Source organism: Vanessa tameamea, chromosome 27, assembly GCF_037043105.1.
Source record: "Vanessa tameamea isolate UH-Manoa-2023 chromosome 27, ilVanTame1 primary haplotype, whole genome shotgun sequence".
Lineage (NCBI taxonomy): Eukaryota > Metazoa > Arthropoda > Insecta > Lepidoptera > Nymphalidae > Vanessa > Vanessa tameamea.
The window spans coordinates 6,280,194-6,301,421 of NC_087335.1; the positions used below are offsets into that span (position 1 = coordinate 6,280,194).

General features: G+C 37.2%; 3 protein-coding genes across 4 annotated transcripts; 1 reads left to right on the forward strand and 2 right to left on the reverse strand.

The window, feature by feature from the left end:
- Positions 1-628: 628 nt before the first annotated feature.
- On the reverse strand, positions 629-16,947 carry LOC113392124 (lysophosphatidylserine lipase ABHD12-like). 2 transcript variants are annotated; one of them, XM_064219273.1, is made up of 10 exons: positions 16,574-16,947; positions 15,459-15,577; positions 7,519-7,632; positions 5,921-6,061; positions 5,353-5,445; positions 4,591-4,728; positions 4,284-4,438; positions 2,719-2,886; positions 1,079-1,206; positions 629-759 (listed from the first exon to the last, which is right to left on the reverse strand). In XM_064219273.1, the coding sequence occupies exons 1-10, from the start codon at positions 16,612-16,614 to the stop codon at positions 735-737; spliced, it is 1,122 nt and encodes a 373-aa protein (XP_064075343.1). In that variant the 5' UTR covers positions 16,615-16,947; the 3' UTR covers positions 629-734. The 2 variants fall into 2 exon arrangements, with proteins under 2 accessions (XP_064075343.1, XP_064075344.1); XM_064219274.1 differs by having other exon boundaries at positions 16,788-16,945.
- A 73-nt stretch (positions 16,948-17,020) lies between these two features.
- Positions 17,021-18,028, reverse strand: LOC113392096 (uncharacterized). Its single transcript, XM_026628374.2, has one exon. It carries the CDS (start codon positions 17,973-17,975, stop codon positions 17,028-17,030), a length of 948 nt encoding a protein of 315 aa, XP_026484159.2. The 5' UTR covers positions 17,976-18,028; the 3' UTR covers positions 17,021-17,027.
- A 1,935-nt stretch (positions 18,029-19,963) lies between these two features.
- On the forward strand, positions 19,964-20,971 carry LOC113392097 (spherulin-2A-like). Its single transcript, XM_026628375.2, has one exon. It carries the CDS (start codon positions 20,022-20,024, stop codon positions 20,898-20,900), a length of 879 nt encoding a protein of 292 aa, XP_026484160.2. The 5' UTR covers positions 19,964-20,021; the 3' UTR covers positions 20,901-20,971.
- Positions 20,972-21,228: the final 257 nt, after the last annotated feature.

Sequence of the window (21,228 nt, forward strand, 5' to 3'; positions counted from 1 at the left end):
TGAGTGATACAACATCTCTGCGCAAAGCCAAAGGATCAAGCAGGTCGAAGAGCTTGATCGTCGATAATTCCAGCCACTACGTTGAATACGGTCAAATGGAAGAAGCTGGTCCTGAGACGCAGAGGTGAGAGAAGTACTCCATGTAAGGCCAAATTTGGGCCTTCTATAATTTTAGGCGACGGGCCGATGTGAAGTACCGTCTTGCCTTGTTGAGCACACCAAGCTTGTTTGACCGTGGAACTGAACGAGGGTCGAAACATCAACGCCAAGTATTCCGATACCAGCTATGGCAACATAATAAATAAATATTAATTATTGGACAACATCACATACATTACTCTGATCCCAATGTAAGTAGCTGAAGCACTTGTGTTATGGAAAATCAGAAGTAACGACGGTACCACAGTAATATTCTCAAATCGTGGAGTTTAGCAAAGACTCGATTTCAGACACAAAGTTCTATCATCGTTCCCGAGAAATAACATTAAATATTGTCAACAGCACCAATCAAACAAAAACGAGCAGTTTATAAGCAGAGGAGGATTTTGCCGTCGCCAAATTCTCAGTAAATTCCTGGCTTCTGGAGATTGGCATACTGGGTTCTAAAGATGTGAAAGAAATGAAACAGTTTGCTATGAAATATTTTATTCCAATCAAGGTATACAATATGCAAAAGCACTTTCCCCTCCCGTGAGATCGCTGAAGCGTGAGTTTTGACTAAACTTACTAATTTCTCATCGATGATTCGATACGAATTCTCTGAAACAATAAAGAATACATAAAATATTTTTAAAGAATATATAATATTTTATGAGCAACCAATTGAAAGAACACAAACTAATGACAAATCATAACAGACGCACACGATAAAAAATCGTATAATTTGTATGTATATACAGGTTTCTTTTTAATTGGGCATGTTTGGGAAAAGTTTAATTTTTCATAAAAAAAAATATTGTACTGAGACAGATTCTTCTAGTCCTTCTAAAGCTCGGAATTTCCTTAAACTGATCCAGTTAAAAAAATACATTAAACGGAAAGAGATTCTCAATTCCAAAAAAATGTACAAATCACTCACCCGACGACTTCAGAGAGATCTTTAGCGAGGCAGATCCATTTGTGTCCCAGATTTTCCTTTTCGTCGTAGGAATGTAACTTGATGGTGGCTCCGCCGGCGGCGCGGGACTCCAGCACGGAGCGGTAGAGCTGGAAGCGGATACAATGTCATAATTATTCACTTGTCATTTAAAACTTCAATAACTGTGTAGACATACTACTGGTACTGCCGTCTGCTTGTTCAGGTTGGGTTGGTTATCGGCTGTTTTATGACTATTTAATAATTATTGTCCACTCGAGGAAGATGGACACATGGCGTGACACTAGTTTACGATGCGCGGGCGGGCGTTGCACAGACACACACAGACGGTCACCTTGTGTCCGACGCAGTGCGGCACGATGCGGTCGTCGCGCGCGTGCAGCAGCAGCGCGGGCGGGCGTTGCACAGACACACACAGACGGTCACCTTGTGTCCGACGCAGTGCGGCACGATGCGGTCGTCGCGCGCGTGCAGCAGCAGCGCGGGCGGGCGTTGCACAGACACACACAGACGGTCACCTTGTGTCCGACGCAGTGCGGCACGATGCGGTCGTCGCGCGCGTGCAGCAGCAGCGCGGGCGGGCGTTGCACAGACACACACAGACGGTCACCTTGTGTCCGACGCAGTGCGGCACGATGCGGTCGTCGCGCGCGTGCAGCAGCAGCGCGGGCGGGCGTTGCACAGACACACACAGACGGTCACCTTGTGTCCGACGCAGTGCGGCACGATGCGGTCGTCGCGCGCGTGCAGCAGCAGCGCGGGCGGGCGTTGCACAGACACACACAGACGGTCACCTTGTGTCCGACGCAGTGCGGCACGATGCGGTCGTCGCGCGCGTGCAGCAGCAGCGCGGGCGGGCGTTGCACAGACACACACAGACGGTCACCTTGTGTCCGACGCAGTGCGGCACGATGCGGTCGTCGCGCGCGTGCAGCAGCAGCGCGGGCGGGCGTTGCACAGACACACACAGACGGTCACCTTGTGTCCGACGCAGTGCGGCACGATGCGGTCGTCGCGCGCGTGCAGCAGCAGCGCGGGCGGGCGTTGCACAGACACACACAGACGGTCACCTTGTGTCCGACGCAGTGCGGCACGATGCGGTCGTCGCGCGCGTGCAGCAGCAGCGCGGGCGGGCGTTGCACAGACACACACAGACGGTCACCTTGTGTCCGACGCAGTGCGGCACGATGCGGTCGTCGCGCGCGTGCAGCAGCAGCGCGGGCGGGCGTTGCACAGACACACACAGACGGTCACCTTGTGTCCGACGCAGTGCGGCACGATGCGGTCGTCGCGCGCGTGCAGCAGCAGCGCGGGCGGGCGTTGCACAGACACACACAGACGGTCACCTTGTGTCCGACGCAGTGCGGCACGATGCGGTCGTCGCGCGCGTGCAGCAGCAGCGCGGGCGGGCGTTGCACAGACACACACAGACGGTCACCTTGTGTCCGACGCAGTGCGGCACGATGCGGTCGTCGCGCGCGTGCAGCAGCAGCGCGGGCGGGCGTTGCACAGACACACACAGACGGTCACCTTGTGTCCGACGCAGTGCGGCACGATGCGGTCGTCGCGCGCGTGCAGCAGCAGCGCGGGCGGGCGTTGCACAGACACACACAGACGGTCACCTTGTGTCCGACGCAGTGCGGCACGATGCGGTCGTCGCGCGCGTGCAGCAGCAGCGCGGGCAGGCGCGGCGCGCGCGCGAGGTGCTCGTCGGAGCGGAAGGCGTGCACGCGACACGCCGTGAACGGCGACACGAACGTCGACTCGAAGTACGGCAGCCACGACACCAGCTGCGGAGCCGGAAGTGGGAACTCTAATATCGCAACCACTGAACTCCACGAATGGATGGAGTAAAGAATGAGTACATAAGAGGAAGTTCGAAAGTGGGGCCGATAGCCGAGAAGTTATGTGTAAGGCGGCTGTCATGGTGTGCGCATGTTATGCGGAGGAATGAGGAAGGTCTTGAGCATGAACGTGCATGAATATAGAGGAAGGGGACGACCAATGAAAAGATGGATGGATTGTGTGAAAGATGATATGGCTGGAAAAGAATGTTACTTGTGAGATGACGTCAGATAGGGAAGTATGGAAGAAGAAGACATGCTGCGCCGACCCCAAGTAAATTGGGAAAGGGCAGGAGGATGATGATGATGAGCTAAAGCTTTTTTCACGTTGCATAAAGTGTTCCCAAAAAGCATCAAATAAAATAGGGTAGGATATCGATAAAGCCTGATTTCCGCCCTACAATAACCAAACATTTTACATGTTTCGATGTTCCATGGTAAATTGTTATTAGAATGTCTTGTTTCAGAGACACCATGGTTCACATCTGCTTAAATTTTATAAAGGTGGTAAGTAATCTTAATCGCTAATTTGAAATATAACAATATGTATATACCAGTATCAAACAAACAAGTCATTTACATAAACAAGGAAACGTAATGGACTAAAAATAGAACCCTGTGAGACCTTTTTTCGTTTACATTAATTCTTTAAATTCAATTTCTGAATATATTTATATCGATTCTCATTTACAATATTAACCGATAAGATTATCTTGTATCGTAATGACATATAATCCAAATCAGTTTCATGTCTAGATATAAGATCTGTTATATAGATAACTAGAACAGACTTTTGTTTTGGGATTTTGTTTATGATTTAGTATGTATAAGGTCGTTTCTTCGGTAATTTGGACCTGAGGTGTTTCAGATGATATAAAGGCAGTGTCATTAAAAGTATCGTCAGTCTTTAAACCGGTCTCGTTTGCTCCGCGATATATTTAAATCCAAATAGGTTTTTAAACAACTTTCTGTAATATTAGACATAGCATTTGATTTAATATACTTGTTCAATGATTTTAGAAAAAAAAATCAGTCAAAATAGTATTTATTTAATAAAAGAATATTTTAAAATCTTTTTAGACAACTCCTACTAACTACTAACAAGTCCTATTTCTCGTAACTGAATGTTTATGTACTATTTTTAGCGTTGTAACGCGTTACGTAACGCAGCGGGGTAGACACCCGTCCCATAAGAAGTTTTCACTTCAACAATTTAATTTCAATTATTAACTTCTTTCGAGGAAAAGGTTTGAAGTTAATCACCACACTGCTCCAATACTGGTTCCAAGATCCATAACAAAAACTCTTCCAAAGGTTTAAACTCTACAAAATTAGCAACCCACCTTAGCCAATGGATGATAATATATTTCGTCCGCTAAATTATTAAATGGCGCTTCTAATATCAGTCCATTCGGTAGCGGCAGCGGTTTTGGACGTTCTAGAATGTTCTTCGATAACTTGTCCAGGTTCCCGAGGAGATGTGAAGAAATGCCTGTACCTGGAACGGACATTGATACGTTAACTTTTGCAGATTGTGTTAATTTTATATACATTTAACTTAAAAATTTACAATTTACTTAAAAAGATTAAACTGTCCGCCACACACTGTCTCAGAGTAATGTTTAATTTCTAATTATTATGGATGCTTACCAAGCGAATGTCCCCAAATATAAATGGGCGGTTTAGTCGGAGCTTTCTCAACTGTCGTCTGTAGCCAGTCGTAAACGATCAGAGCATCCTCCACTACACCATCTTCGCTTGGAGTCACGTTCGTGGAGTCACCGTAACCTGATGAATGAAAATAAAATAACAAAACCTTACCCCTAATAACAATCTTGTTTAAATTGAAAGTTATTCAAGAGATATAATATTCAAGATGGCCCCTTGGTGCGTGTATTTTAACCTAAGATTACAAGTTCATGTTTTAAATTTATATTTATTAATTCATCTCGTCTTCGATGGTGAGAACATCCTGAGGAATCTTGTATTTGTAGCATGAAAATTTTCCACATGTGACCAACACGCATTGAAGCAGCGTGCTAGAATATGCTCTAAAACGTCTCTTCAAAAGGTCAGAGATTTTTACAGAATGTTACTACTTTACTAAAGACATTAACATGAAGAAAAGATACTTAAAATAAAATGTAAAAAACATTGTTAATCAGCTGATGGTAAGTGTTCACCAGTGCCCAGCGACATTGGCGCCATTATAAGTCGAGATGGATAGGAACTCTGATGTTATGTTCCCTGTGAATGTATTTATAGTGAGTCACTAACCCTTCAAAGCGGATCACAACAATAATTCGTATTGCTGCTTGACCGCAGAATATCTGATGGTGAAGTGGTACCTATCGCGATTTGCTTGCACAAAGCCCAATCAATAAAATGAATATATAATCAATGAGAACATACCTCTATAGTCAAAAGCTATAGTATGATAGTCCATCTGTTGAAAGAACTTGTATATTTGAACTCTGTGAGACGTTGCGCGGGAATTCGAGTTACCTGAAATGCGTAATTATTGACATGTTCAATTTGATAACTTCTCAAGCAATGGAGAATCATTGCCACCTAACAGACAATAGTATAATCCTTAACTTTTACTGACTCGAACCGGGGTGAACCTAGCTTTTGAGGTCTGTGGCTTTTTAAAGCTACCGGCCCAACGAGGCGTTCAATACGTGTGATAGCACTAGCTGCTGCCCGCGTATTTGCTCGCGTTGAAGTTATATAAAATACTATATTTACAGATTAATAAGGGTAATGTAAGACCTCTTTATATACTACATGTGTGTGTTTCACCCATTTGGGGTAGAATATTCAGAAACGCTTAAATATGTTTTACTCATTTTTAATCACTTAAAAAAATACGAATTTCTATATAAAACTTTAACAACAAAACAAAACTACCGGATCTGTGACCTTATATCTAGCTACCATATAGACCAAGGAAGCAGTCTTAATCTAAAGTATAACTTACCGTGACAGTAAAGCATGACAGGATACTTGGAGTCAGACAATTCTGAGTCCATCAGCCTGTTCAGTTCTTCCTTATCAGCATTTCCTTCGAAGCTACCTTTCAGCTTCTCGTAGGCACTTTTTGGTAATATATGCCAGACTCCTGGAAGAAATTAAAGCGATTAATTATCCAGGTCTTCGGTTGCACGACCAGTGGCAATGACATGATTAAGTGGTACCTATCAAATGTGATTGCACAAAGCCCTACGATCAAGTACAAGGTGACGCGTTTATATTTATTTATATAATACTTGACTTTTAATGGATTCTATGTGAGTTTTATTTTTTGTCCAACATATAAGACATTGCATTCGCTTGGGTTTTGTACAAAGAAAGGTACCACCAATTGATTTTACAATATAACAACGGTAACCCACTCGGGTAGTTTCCCCAAACACGCCAACATCCACAGTAATTACGATAAAACTTGAGCATTAACGATGCGAGAAATTATTAATATTTCTCAGCCCAGTAGTGGTCACCACTAAACATCGTGTACTGCAGTCACGTTTGCTTTAATGTTTTTCTCTTTATAATTATTCTTTTTTCGTTCTTCCTTCAAAAGCCTACTCACCAATATCTCATAACTAGAAATCGAACTGCGACACGTCAACAGTAATCGTGTCTATCATCCAATTATCCTATCCATTGTTCTATTTAGCAATTTCATATTACGTATCTATATAATAAAAATAACTGAACGCAAGAACAGACACTACTTAATGTGGTATCAGACGGTTTAATTCATTTCGTTCAATTTACTTGTCTAGACAGATACCGACCACTCATCAGATATTCTATATTCCGTATTAAACTCAGTATTGTTGTGTTCCGGTTTGAAGGGTGAGTCAGTCAGTGTAACTACAGGCACAAGAGGAATAACATCTTCGCTCAATATGTTGGTGTCGCATCGGTTATATGAGGATTAACATTTCTTACAGCGCCATTGTCTATGGGCAGTAGTGATCACTTACAATCAGGTGGGCCATTTGGCAGTCTACCGACCTATATGGCATAAGAAACTGGCACATATCCATGCCAATGACAATGAATTAATTAGTGAACCGATCCAACGACACTAGATCGGCATTCGGCTTAGAAATGAATATTCACTTAGGGAGTCACTTCTGAGTGAATTAGTCTGACATTAACTTTATATGCAAAGTTTACGAGCTATTTGTGTTTATAATATGCGTGACTAAAAAAAATATATGTAAGGAGGTTGAGTATTTCTATATAATTATTACAAATATGTATATATTTTCAATCAATGAAAGAGTCCCTACTAAGTTACTTACCGTATACTGTTAGAATCTAAAAGATATTCTAAAGTCCTCAAAGCAGCCTAAAAGCAAGACGTTTAGTACATATTCAGTATTAATATTAATTAATGTCCTGTTCAACGTCGAACATAAATATTCTGAGAAAACTTATATCTATCGGATTAAATTCTACCACGTGGCGTTGGAGTTCTTGGTGAAATATACTCATGTCTGCCCTTAGATAAAAGGAGATCCTTGTCCACTTGTGAGACAGTTTCGCGCTGCTTTAGAAACTTACCTATTTTTATATCACAATTGGCGACTTTAGATTTGTATTCGATGTTGAAATTCCTTCCACCGTCGACACCGCTCGCTTTTAAGTCGTCGAAGTCCACGTTTATTGGCCATTGGACTGAAATAATGATACCGATTAATAAATAAATATATATTGGACAACATCACATACATTACTCTGATCCCAATGTCAGTAGCTAAAGCACTTGTGTTATGGAAAATCAGAAGTAGCAATGGTATCACAAACACCCAGACCCAAGACAACATAGAAAACTAATGAATTTTTATTACATCGACTCGGCCTGGAATTGAACCCGGGACCTGGGAGTGGCGTACCCATGAAAACCGGTGTACACACTACTCGACCACGGAGGTCATCAAACTTTAATATCGTACCAATTTCTTGATTGAAATCAAATATGGAAACTTATTTTTGTATCAAGATCATCTAGGTCATTCAAAAATATAATCACGCCCATCTCCCTTTTCATAAACATAACATAACATAATCAGCCTGTAAATTTCCCACTGCTGGGCTAAGGCCTCCTCTCCCGTTGAGGAGAAGGTATGGAGCATATTCCACCACGCTGCTCCAATGCGGGTTGGTGGAATACACATGTGGCAGAATTTCGTTGAAATTAGACACATGCAGGTTTCCTCACGATGTTTTCCTTCACCGCCGAGCACGAGATGAATTATAAACACAAATTAAGCACATGAAAATTCAGTGGTGCCTGCCTGGGTTTGAACCCGAAATCATCGGTTAAGATGCACGCGTTCTAACCACTGGGCCATCTCGGCTCCTCTTCATAAATACATATTTTCATAAATAGTAAAATATAAATAAAATGGAACACTACAATTTATGTACCCGCGGATTTTCTAACTTTCAGGTGGTTTGTCGTCACGTGTTAGCCATAAAAAGTAGCTTATGTCTTTCGTAGAGGTTCAAGCTTGGTTCTTACTAAATTTCATCAAATTCGATTCAATATTTTGGCAGTGAAAGAGCAACAGACAGAATTACTTTCTTTTTTATAATATTAGTATATATTCATTCGTTACGCCGCCTCACTGATTGATTAGTTATAGGTATCCCATGTTATCGAAAATGAACAAGTAAACAGAAAATCTGTATTGAGAATAATTCAACGGATATCCTCGGATGCACGAATATCATTCTGCATGTTTTGAGGCAATTATTTAAATCATATAATTTGTTAAAAAGTGAGATTATTTTCATTTTGAGCACACAGAAAATTGAGCACACAAAGAATTGAAGTCCACTTGTAATACTTATAAAGATTAAAGGATTAATGCCAACAAGTGTTAACATACATATCACAAGTGAAGTGTGACGGATTAATCGTCATAATAGGATAGCTTCTGGTACTATCCCATTAAGAAGTCCTTTGTATACTGCTACGGTCGAGCGTCACTTGGTAAGCAAATTTATTTATTAAAGACCAATAGCAGCCACTACACTTTACATTAAAGTAATAATAAAAACATATTTAGACTCAATATAAAGCGACTCTACGGTCACAATATGCATTTTATGGTACAATTTACATACATACACAGGGTTATTGGTAATTCGACGTATTCCCGTTAGGAATTAATGGAGATAATACAATTTACCGTCTCGCATTTTTTAAATTTGGACCGAAAATTACTGTTTTAATATTGATAAGTAACCAGTATTTAATCGTTTTTATAACTCAGAAGAAAACAATAGATTTCAAATGATACGTTTTTTTTTTAAATAAATTTTTGAAGTTGCATTTTTGACTTATTATTATAACTATATATATATTATACTATATATATTATAACATTTCTGATGCGATTCCTCAGAGAGACTCTGAGCATAGCCTTTTCCATAGCACGCTGAGCGACTTTAACCCGGTGGACCAGCTTTGTCGTGAGTGTCCACGTTTTGGCTCCGTATGTCATGACGGGTAGGACGTACTGGTTGAAGACTTTCGTCTTAAGGCACTGTGGGATCGACGATGTGAAGATTCGTCGTAACTTCCCAAATGCTGCCCAACCTAGCTGAATTCTTCTATTCAACTCCTCCTCAAAGTTGTTTCTACCTAATCACAATGTCTGCCCGAGGTAGACATATTTTTGAACAACTTCGAGGACGGTACCGTGTATCGTAATCGGTTCCGGTAGAACATGTTCATTGAACATGACCTTGGTTTTATCCAAGTTCATCCGTAGGCCGATGCACATAGAAGAATCAGCCCGCTTATTCAGCATTTGTTGTAGGTCCTGCAGCGTTTTTGCCATGATGACGATGTCGTCTGCGAATCTCAAGTGAGAGATGTACTCGCCATTAATATTGATGCCACGCCCTTTCCAGTTCCGCGTCTTGAACATGTCCTCAATTCTATTAGTGAACAATTTGGGGGAAATAACGTCCCCTTGTCTCACTCCTCGATGCAATGGTATGGGATTTGTTTGCTGATTCTGTACTTGGACGGACATGGTGGCGGCTTTGTAGAGACATCTCATCACTTGGATGTATCGCCAATCAACTTGGCAACGCTGCAGGGACTCCAGAACAGCCCAGATTTCAACCGAGTTAAAGGCCTTCTCATAGTCCACGAATGCAAGACATAGGGGCCGATTATACACATGGGACTTCTGTATAATCTGCTGCACTGTGTGGATGTGGTCTATGGTGCCGTATCCGCTCCGAAACCCGGCCTGTTCCGGGGGATGGAATTCGTCGAATCTTCGGGCAAGACGGTTCGTGATCACTCTTGAAAACAGCTTATAGACGTGGCTCATTAGGGATATGGGTCGATAGTTCTTCAGCAGGGTTTTGTCTCCCTTTTTGAAGAACAGGACGACCACACTCCTACTCCACGCCTCCGGAGTTCTCCCTTCGAAGAGGACAGAGTTATAAAGCTTCGGGAGCTCCCTCAGTACGGGTTTACCTCCTGCTTTCAATAGCTCTGTTGTAACGCCGTCCTCTCTAAGGGCTTTTCCATGTTTAAGCTGTTTAAGAGCAATATCGATTTCGCCAATACTGACTTCTGGCAGGTCTTCGGTGAAATGGCGTGTTAATCTAGCTCTAGGATCCTCATTTTAGGGATCAGATCGAGATGAATGCGATGCGTATAACCGGCCGTAGAAGTCCTCTACTTCCAAAAGAACTGCCGGTTTGGAAGAAACGACTTCTTCACTCGCTGTGGTCAACTTCGTCAGGTGGCTCCTTGCAAGAGATTGTACGAACACCTTCGACCCCCGATTCTGCTCGATGGCTCTTTCAATCGTAAGAGTATTGGAGCACCAGAGGTCGTGTCGTACGCGCTTGCTGATCTCTTGGTTTAGTTGCCGTTTCTCTGACGGAGTGACAGGGTTTTCACGTCGTTTCTTCATTAGCCCTAAAGTCTCTTCCGAAAGTTTGGACTTTCTGCCCTTACGCTGCATGCTACAAAATCTCGTGCCTTCTTCCCTGAGAATTCTAACTACATTTTCGAGGTAATGGTTTACGTCTGTTGTGGTTGGTTTTCACGGCAGCGAATAGGTTCTCCAGGTTTGACTGGAACGTTTCAGATCCCGCAATGGTTTGGAGCAGGGTTGGTTGGAGTGTAGACTTCATCAGACGGACGCGCTCGGCCTTAAAATTGATATTCAGAGAGCCTCGGACAAGTCGGTGATCACTACCGGTATTGAACCTGTTGAGCACTGAGACCTCTCTGAATATGTGCCTTTTGTCCGTCATGATGAAATCGATCTCATTTTTGGTCATAGTGTCAGGGCTTTACCACGTCCACTTTCTTTGGGGTTGCTTTTTTAAATTTTTTATGATATAGGTTGTCGGACGAGCAACTGGGTCACCTGTTGGTAAGTAAGCCTATAGACAACGGTTAATATTTCATACAGAGCTTTGTCTATGGGCGATGGTGACCACTTACCATCATGTGGCCAATTTGCCAAAAACTGATTTAGATGAAATTTGGAATAGACATTAGCTTATATAACACACAATCATCCTAACACCCCTCTCTTACACGAAGCTAGTTTGAATATATACGACACAAATAGAGTAAAGTATGGCAAATTTAAAAATTAGGAATATATCGAATATTTAATAGCTTGTAAAATTGTCTATGTCCAAATCTTATTGTCATTGATTAGTCGAAATTTGACTTTGTATATGTAAGAGGATATATATCGAATAACTTTAATTTAATAATTACGTATATAATTAATTAAATACGACAATTAATCATTAAATAGTGATTATAAGACGCATATCAAGGAAATCAAATATTTACATAGGTATCCACGCTAGATTGGCTCAATAGCAAAACGCTATAAATTTTTCTTTTGTAAAGCTAGATTAATAGGAATATATTCGTAGGTGATTATAACAATGACGCGGAATTAATTAATTTACATTTATTTAATTAAAAAAACCGGTTCATTTACAACGAATTACATGCGAAACTTGGGGTTTATATTGTGTAAAATTAACAATAATAGAGCAGTTTATATTCTTTGTACAACAATGACATATTTAATATTTAAATGATTTAAAACTTGGATCCAATTGGACACAGGGCATTTGGTTAAATAATTTGAAATTCTGCCATTACACGAACTTTTTCAATCACGTAACTTGCTAATATAAAAATCTGCCACTAAAAACTATTTTCAATTACGAAAAATTCTTTGAAGTGTTAATGCACAACCAACCACGAGGTTTAAAAGATTTTTGACAATATAATTACACTGGGTCATCTCTTTAAGCCGGACACATTCAAGGTCGCATTTTGATGGGAATATTCACCTATCCAATTTCAACTAAATCATTCTCAATCCCGTTACTCCCATGGAGTGGAAATTCGACACAACCGAAGATCAGGATCAGGATCAGGATCAGTACCAACGGCTTTACAATCTCTTCGAGTGTAAACACTAGAAAATACCATGTACTGTTTGCCCTGCTATAGACTACAGAGAATGTCGCAACAGAAAACCTCAATAACTTTTTTATCGGCTATTGAACTCTGGACCTCTAGATCAAGTCCTAATAAGATAAAGACAGAAGCAGTTATATATTGTTACTAGGCACGTAATTGTGGACTTTAAAACGAATATCGATTATCCATCAAACCGATCAAATCTAATCGTATAACATTTATTCGATTATAGTTTTTGATCGGTTAATGAGATTTCGAATACGTTAACTTGCAGGCATTAATACAGACATTATTTTAATGACATTCGCTTTTTAAAACTTATTTATTTTTTGCTGGTAACACATGTATTTTATACAAATACCTCGTTGAATAATACGTAATACGTCAGAGATTAAAAAAAACTACGTGAGTTAATGTGGCGAGAGTGAAAGGAAACGATTGTGATCAACATTTTTTTTTTTTTCTTGTAAGTCATTCGTTTGCAACGGTGAGAGGCACTGTGCCGTAAAATATATGCAAAGCAATCATTATTTATTTAACATAACTAAAATCGTAGGGTCTTTTATTAAATACTATACGTAACTTCGGACTTCATCGTAAACATGACTGACGTCGTCATGACATGACTAACGACATGGGAGACCTACCAACTACGCGGAATATATAAAAATTCACAAGTGTGTGTGCACAAACACAGCTGCACTCTATTCTTTCACTCACATGATCTTATGAGACGGAAAATTCGACCCACCTGAGAAGACTCAGGCGCAGTACCAACCGCTTTACTTGTTTACGTTGTACTAAGTACTTGTTTTTAAATGAGTCTAGTTTTTTAGTAATTCGTTTTTATCAAAATCTCAGCTGATTGTGAAGCTGTCATAAAGTGTAATAATAAACACAAGGGACATATCATTTAGACATAACATACATATATAATTGTATCTAACTGAGATGACTGTATTTTTAGATGTTGAAAAAGAGTAACTACTGAGTTTCTTGCAGGTTCTTCTCGGTAGACTAGACGTTCCGAACCGGTGGTAGCTTTACTTAAAATAGTTTGTTAAATGACGATTCAAAAGTGCTCGTAAAAGCCCATTTGAATAAAGTATATTTTGATTTTGATTTTTTGAGTTATTTTTTTGTATACAAGGCGGACGAGCAAATTAACTACCTACAATGGCGCTGTAAGAAATATATCCATTGCACCAATTCATCGCCAATGCACCACCAACCTTGGGAACTAAAATGCCTTGTGCCTGTAGTTACACTCACTCATCCTTCAAACCGGAGCACAACAATACTGGGTACTCCTGTTTGGAGGTAGAATATCTGATGAGTGGGTACAAAGCCCTACCACAAAGTAAAACGTTCCCAAAAACGGATGCGTAGATTATTATTATTTACAATGTCTATGGCTACTTACCATAAGGTAGCCCGTTTACCAGTCCGCCTACCGTACATTATATACAAATATATATTTCCAATACAAAGTAATTTCACTAATGTCACGTGAACTGAATTACAGGGAGTGTTTTTAATAGTTCCTTATCTAATTAGTATTTCGGACATGAGCTTCTGCAACGTGCAAATATCCTACTTTCTATAGACACAGATAACCATCGCAAGAATTTCGTAAAGACTTGAATGCATCGTTTTTTCTAGTCTGACTATTATTCTAAATGGGAAATTGAATTTGATACATTTGTTTAACTTAGCCGATACACGTTGACAGGGGTACAGAAAAGTACCTACACCATACCCACGAGGACTTCCCTTGCGCGGAAGTTCTAAAACTAGTATTTCTATAACAGTACCCCGTATTACTGCGGAACGAGCCGTGAGTAAAATCTTGACCTGTGCAGTAGTACATTTTTAGGTATCTTTGGAGGAATGAAGGAGTTGGGGGTACTGAGGCTGCGTGGGGACCAATCGCACGCACCCTCGGCACATAACCATTCGGCTACTGTATGGCCGAAAGTGCACATGACTCATGTCTGCGTGCCCATTAAAAAAAATACTGTAATAAATAAATCGTACTACACAATGGTTATATTTTTTATGCAGGATATGTAAATTTTATTATATTACATTAACATAACTATGTAATTAAATATAATTTGATAAGGACAAGATTAAATCTTAAGTTTCACATTGTTCTCCCCGTTATTATCTGTAATCGAATCGGTTGCTTTATAGCCTCTTCCAATTTAAGTACGAAAAAGATAAACAAACCTTAGATTCGCGTATTTCATGGGATTTGTTTATAACTAAATATTGCGCACTACTAAGAGTTAATGATTAATATATCTTTATTTATGATACAACAGTATTACACTTAACTACTTACATCCACTTTAATTTTACTTCCAAAATCCCGATAACAGTTTCGACGACGTTTAAAACGCATTTATTTTCACAGATCCATAGTGAATATCATATATTAATCAAGCTCTCGACCAATGATATCGCGTCAATCAGCCGTCAAACGTTGTTTATTTGACTATTCTCTTCTTACGATTGGAATAGAGTAGACGTTTAAGTCGATCGTACTAATATTGTAAACACGGAAGTGAGTTTGTTTATCTGTTACGCTGTCACATCTTAACTACTCCGACCATTATGAAATTTAACATAAACGTTACATACGAAACTTTAAATCGCAAAGCATCACTGAATTTTCATGTGCTGGCGGTAAAGGAAAACATCGTTTGGAATCTTTATCAAACGGCCAATATCCAATGAACAATATGCCAACTTGTAACGACCAACGATTGCCTTATTTGACCAAATCATCCCAACACGGGGCAAACACCCTGGCTAAACCCAAACTGAGTATAGACAGCAATTGCTAGTTAAATATGTTGAGATTTATTTTTAAATTAAATATATAATGTTTATAAAGTACTCTGTATAATTAAAAAAATTAACATAATTTTTTATTGTAGTATATATATACAATAAAAATTACCTTCATAAAATCATAATTATATTATACATCGCTTACCAAAGTTAGCAAAAATAAGGTGCCGTCTAAATGTCTTTGAGTATTTGAATATCAGCGGTACCACGGCTACATGAAATACGAAAATACCGGCTGTTATTGAGGCCCCGAGTAAAAGCACCCTGGAAGAGAAATTTATACTTTATAAACACCTTTTAAATTTTATTCAAGAATCAATTAATTTTTTAACAACCGACATTTATAATCAGTTGATTAAATGACAATTGATTTATTTAATGTGTAGTTAAAACATGCATATTATACACACACACACACAAAAACCATGCATAACTTTTTTTACAGTTGTCCATTGCTTTTGTAGGAAGAAAAATACAGACATTTACTTATTATTTTTTTAATAAAAAAAAATAAAAGTTAATTTTCAATGAAATCAACCAAGGGCATAGTGTTGTTAAAAATAAACATTCCACTGTAGTCTGCCATAGGCAACAAGTACAGAGCCTAGACCTCAGTGCATGAAGCCTAATAAAGTCTTTTATTTCCAATACAAACTCAAATGTCTTCTTTTACTCATTTGCGTGTTTCCCATTATATATTGTTGGTGCAGTTTGTTTTAATATATTTATATTTACTGGTTGGGTGTTTTTAGCTTTTAATACTATTATACTATAGTAAATATTCCTTGTAGCCTAACTATGTAGCTATGGTTTTAGATGGCTGTTCTTCTTATGATAATTGTGTATATTAATTCTATGTGTAAGTAATAAAAAACTGTATAAGATACACAATAAGGAAATCTTACCGCTAAGTCGATTGTCTGGATATATTTTAACAATACAATGCTATCCTGGGTAGTTCCATACATTTACAATAGTTAAAATAGTGAGTCATAGAAAACTGTGATGTCATGAAATATTGACTAATAACTAACATTACCTATTGATATTACATAAAGTTGTATATTTTATGTTTTTACAATATTTAAATAACTATAGTAAATAATTGGAGTAACATTAATTATATTGTTTTAATCATTATTTTGAAATAAAATCGCCACATGTCTGTGAATATTAAAATAACTCACAAGATATTTAAATGATATCGATCGGCTTTTTTTTTTCTCTTATTCCTAATGTATTAATACAAAAAATACTTACGCGACAGTATACAAAGGCACGCAGATTAGAACACCTCGCATTATTTTTTTTTTAACACACAATTCGAGAAAAATGCAAAGAAAATGCAAAACAGAAATGTTATTACGTAAAAATATAATAAATTAATAAATACGCATAAATAAAATAATATTAAATATGTTTAATTAATGTTGATGTAATACGTGTGCAATACGGAAGATTTTATCAAACTAACATTTTATACAATGTTTTATATCCAAGTGAAGCTATTGCGGTAATGGAAAACACGTAATTTAATTTCCGGAATAATTAAGATTACTGTTACTTTAACTTTCGGCAAAACGACCGTGAATCGTGACGTGAAATTGAAATGAAAATCACGAATGAACTGACATGTGTCAATAGTCAACCATGTATGTCAGCTTACCGCAGATACGGTGTTGCCATTTAACTACTAGGAAAATAAACAATACTTTTATTGTCGCTTCTTTTTATTTATAATACTTAATTGTGATTTTTTCGGCTTCTGTTGATGGAATCGTTTATCAATAAATATCATAGGCATCTTTTTTCCTGTGGTGTTATCAATTACATCTATAACTGGATCTGTATAACATTTTATTTCAATAGCCTCAGTTATAATGATTTCATTATTCAGTTTAGCAGCTTTCATTATTTTTGATATGTTTGGTGCGTAAAAATGATATTTTCCATATACATGTGCATAATTAATGACCAAACTTCCAATTAGACTAGAAGTGTATATCACTTTAACGAGAATGACAGTTCTTTTAGCGGTTAGTTTAGTCGTAACTGTGTAACCTGGTGCAATATTTATAAAACCAACATTACTCATTCCGAAAATTGATTTCTTTGTCTTGAAATTATTATCCATCCATTTATTTTTGTAAATTAATTTTGTTTTATAATGATCTATTGTTATATTGTAGTATATGTCGTCGTGGAATCCATTTTTATCCCAAAAAGAGGAAATTATTGTTTCCACTGGCTCGTGCAAATTGACTTTGATTTTTGCTTTTCTAGTTGTATTATTTATGTAATTACGAGATTTTAATTCAACACTCTCGTTCACAATGTCGATAATTTCGGCACTTTTAACATACAATTTTCTATGTATTTCGTTCCATTTATATTTCGAGAATAAATTGCCATAAGTAGTTGGATCTTTAAGGAATATATCATCAGGCGCTTTACCGAGTTCGATTCTTAAACCTCTGTTCAAATTATAATCAGTAATATTGTATAACTTTACTTCCTTTTCAGTCACTAATTTCACATCAGAGCCATTAGACGTCACTGCACTACCACCTTTATTTGAGGCAACTTTTACGTTTATATTAATTTCAGCTCGACATTGTACATAATACAGTATATAAACAAAAAAAGAAATTAATAAATTCATTTTAAGTAAATTATGAATTATCAGTAAAATCGCTCTATGACAGAGTTTACTAATATAATAGCTTGTTGAAACTGATTATAAAGTTATATAAGATCTTCGTTGATTGACAACTAATAAGTTTATACAGAGTGGCGCGGACGTCACCACGTTTAATGAAACGAAATGAAATAAAAAAAAAAATTATTGAAAAAACAAATAGATGAATAATACAAAAGTAAATTTTGTGAACAAAATAATTCACACGGAAAATAAAACAAAGTAAAACACGATTTGCAAAATTAGTTCAATAACCTGTAAAAACGGCAACGCCGCGCGGTGGTTCGATCGCTGGATGTCCCCGCTCACCCGCTCTCCGCACAGTCCCCTTTGACTTCAGCCGTCATTACTTTAGGTTAATAATTTTGTGTAAGAGTAGTTCCGAACGGCAACGTTTGACTTATTTTAGCTGTAAGTTATTTACCTGCTAGTATTTATATAACAATATCTCCCATAATGTTATAGGAAGTTGTAAATAAATGACATGAAAAATAAATGTCCTGTGCTCAGTTAATGTATTTGATTGTTTTATGGTCTTAAAAAGCCGTATATTATTAGGGGTATTATTTAAGGCGTTGACGTCACGGGCACATTGTATAATTGTGTATACTCTGTTCCAACCATAAGAGGACAAAGGCTAAATAAACAAGATTTGACAGTAAATTGACACGATATAATTGGTCGAGAGCTTGATTAATCTATGATATTCACTATGGATTTGCGAAAAAATGGCGTTTTGAACGTCGACGAAACTTATATCTTAATTCAGTAAGTAAAATTAAAGTAGAAATAAGTAGTTAGTTTCTTATTATACTCTAAGTAGTGTACAATAAAGCTGAGTTATTAGCAAATCGCATGAAACAAGTAAATCTAAGGTTTATTTATCTTTTTTCCTACTTCCCTTGGAATAGGCTATAAGCAAGTCATCCGTACGAGCTTACTTACTATCTTCAGTAATGAAGAAACGACTGAAGAGAGACAGAGGTAGAGAGATAGTGAATTACTTACTAAAGCATGATGATATATTTTAAAATTATTTTTTTCTATTTACAGCCTTGAACAAATGTATTGTCATAATATTAAAGATATTTTGAATAAATAAACAAACATAAATGTGTTTTATTTTTTAAATGGATTATTAAAACTACTTATACGAAATAATATCTATTGATTGACCTACTTATCGTATCAAAAGGTCAAGTTTAAATCAACTGTACATTACAAGTAAAGTATGTTTATATTTATAAACATACTTATTAAAAATAATTGAAATAAAATAACCATAAATATAAATACTTTTTTTTTATAAAAATATATTTTCTATAAATTAAAAGTTTTTAATTTTTACACAGACTTAAATATAAATTTTTATTTTGAATTTATTAATATAATAATTATAAAAGTTTAAATTCGAATCTATCTCTCGCTTAAAGTCTGTTGGGCGTCTAATATACCTAGCTAATGTATATAATACAATATATTAAAATTATTAACTATTTGTATTTAAATGTCACCAAAATAAGCAAATTCGTTATAAATTTTTGTAACTCTTACTTTAACATGAGCGCCACCCGTACCTTTGTGTGTTTGGGAGGGGGGGGGGTTGTTGGTTTGGTTTGCATTTGTTAGGTTTATTGGGTAACCAATGTGCTGCTCCAGACTATACCTATCTCTTAGCCAATTTTTATCAGCCGTTCCGACGTGATTGACTAACAAACATCCATCCAATTGTTCGTATTTATAGACTAAGATTCTAGTGTCGTTTTTAATGTAGTGTTTAAAATGTTGACAGCGATGTAAACCATTATACTATTATTCAGTGGGTAGCTCTAGAACTAGGTGTTACTTAAAATAAAAAATAATACGGAACTCTAATTTATTTATTGATAATAAAGACAAATTTGATAATAAACCGCATAAAAAAAACAGTTTCATTGAAGACCAAGTACCGACAAGAACTTTGTTTAATACAAATTATTTAAATATATAAATATTATTTAAATTAACAAAATGCACAGTGAACTCATAGTTTTTTTATGTGCTATAATAATAATTGAAGCAAAAATAACAATAAACCTAAAAGCAGGAAAAATTAAATCAGACGTTGAAATAAATTATTCTGGTTACGACATAGATATTATAGGTGATAAGGAAATTGAACTCTTCAACATTAACAAAATCAATTTAAAAAAAGCCATAAAGACCAAATACGGCATGTTACCACGTGATGTCTTCTTAAAAAGTCCAACTCCATGGGGAGATTTATATAAAACGTATAACTGGGAACAAGTATCAAGAATACTAAAAGTAAAATCTGCCGAATTAAAAGAAAGCAGCGTCAAATCAATGGTGGTTCTAGCTCACGACTTCGAAAATAAGTCGAATATTACGATAAAAGCAAACGCGGCAATAAGTCATACAGTTGAAAATACAATTTCAACGACTTGGTCCAGAAGTAAGGAGACGACAGTGTCCCAAGATATTGAGTACGACTTGAATGTAATTTTAGCTAAAATATCCGGTACGACGAGTTTCTCGTTCAGTTCAAGCGTTGGTAAGACCGAAGAAAAGTCAGAAACTGTTACAATTGGTACAACGACTAATGTGGAAACAGAGTTACAACCAGGACAAGCAGTAACGGCTGTACTCTCAGCGAATAGATATAAGTTGGAAATTGAAGTTTTGTATATGGTAACACTGAGGGGAAATGTTGCAGTGAATTTTAGAAAGGAGTACAACGGTCACCATTTCTATGGGCCGTCGATTGAAAGTGTTTTAACAAGTGGTGGTTTAAATACTGAAGTGACCATTACGGAAAATATTCAATTGGGCCTTTACACTGATGGTTCGTTGATAGTGTATGATAAAGTTACAGGGTTGCCAGTATAAGATTTGATATGACATTTGTTTATTAAATGTCAAATGTTCAAATGTCAAATATTTAATGTTCCTATTTTAATTTTATAGCAAATATATATAATTATAAATTAATAAATGTATTGTTAGTTTTAATAGCAATTATGCAGTCATTAGTTATTATTCACCCGATTGACTAGGCGTATATTATTATTAATTAAAATATAATTATTATTATGAAATTATCTTTTTTCTATTTTGAGTCTCAAATTTCAGCACTATTAGTTCATTCGATAAATAAACAGACATCAAATCAGTATCAACTTTTAATAATATTAATATTCTATTAATCACGTCTACC